Source organism: Octopus bimaculoides, chromosome 22 (assembly GCF_001194135.2).
Source record: "Octopus bimaculoides isolate UCB-OBI-ISO-001 chromosome 22, ASM119413v2, whole genome shotgun sequence".
Lineage (NCBI taxonomy): Eukaryota > Metazoa > Mollusca > Cephalopoda > Octopoda > Octopodidae > Octopus > Octopus bimaculoides.
Window position 1 is genome coordinate 31,170,037 of NC_069002.1, and position 698 is coordinate 31,170,734.

General features: G+C 41.8%; 1 protein-coding gene across 2 annotated transcripts in view; it reads right to left on the minus strand.

Annotated features, from left to right (window-relative positions):
* Nucleotides 1–698, minus strand: part of LOC106872844 (synaptotagmin-12) — a 57,772-nt gene that overhangs the window by 6,499 nt on the left and 50,575 nt on the right. For both annotated transcript variants that reach the window (XM_014920096.2, XM_014920015.2), the window contains exon 4: nt 133–268. In XM_014920096.2, coding sequence (XP_014775582.1) covers nt 133–268 — 136 coding nt within the window. The remainder of the gene's footprint in view (nt 1–132; nt 269–698) is intronic.

The window sequence follows — 698 nt, forward strand, 5'->3', positions numbered from 1 at the left end:
ATATATATATATATGTATATATATATATATATATATATATAAAAGATTGCAGTGAATAATTAAACTGTTAAATACAAAGTCAGTGAACAGCAGACAGTACAACAGAATGCGGTGAACATGTAAAAGGCTTACCTGTCGTATTCAATAGCAAATTCTAACTGACCGATTTTCGGCATGTCTGGCTGCATATCAAAGACTGAACAATCGGAGGCAACGCTCTCACAAGATTCAGCACGTTTGATGCCATGACCGAGTTCAAAGTCAGAAGCTGAATAAAAAGAATGGTAAATATTGGATTTGGATGTAAAGTGAGGCAGAAATAGAAGAACGACAATAATTCTGTTACAACCAATTATGATAATAACACCAACGATACCACCATCACAACCTACCAATATCACTAACACTATGGTAGCGGCAACAAGAATGCAAACAAACCATCACCATCACCATCACCAACAGCATCAACTGCCACAGCAACAACGAAAGTGCTGACATTATAACCACCCACCACCACCAGCTCCTACGGTAGCAATAGCACCACCACCACTACCACTACTACCACTACAACCACCACCACTACTACCACGACTACCACCACCACCACCACCACTACCACCATCACCACAATCTACCACCGCCACCACCTCCATCATCACCATCACTACCACCACCACCACTACCACCACCTCCATCAC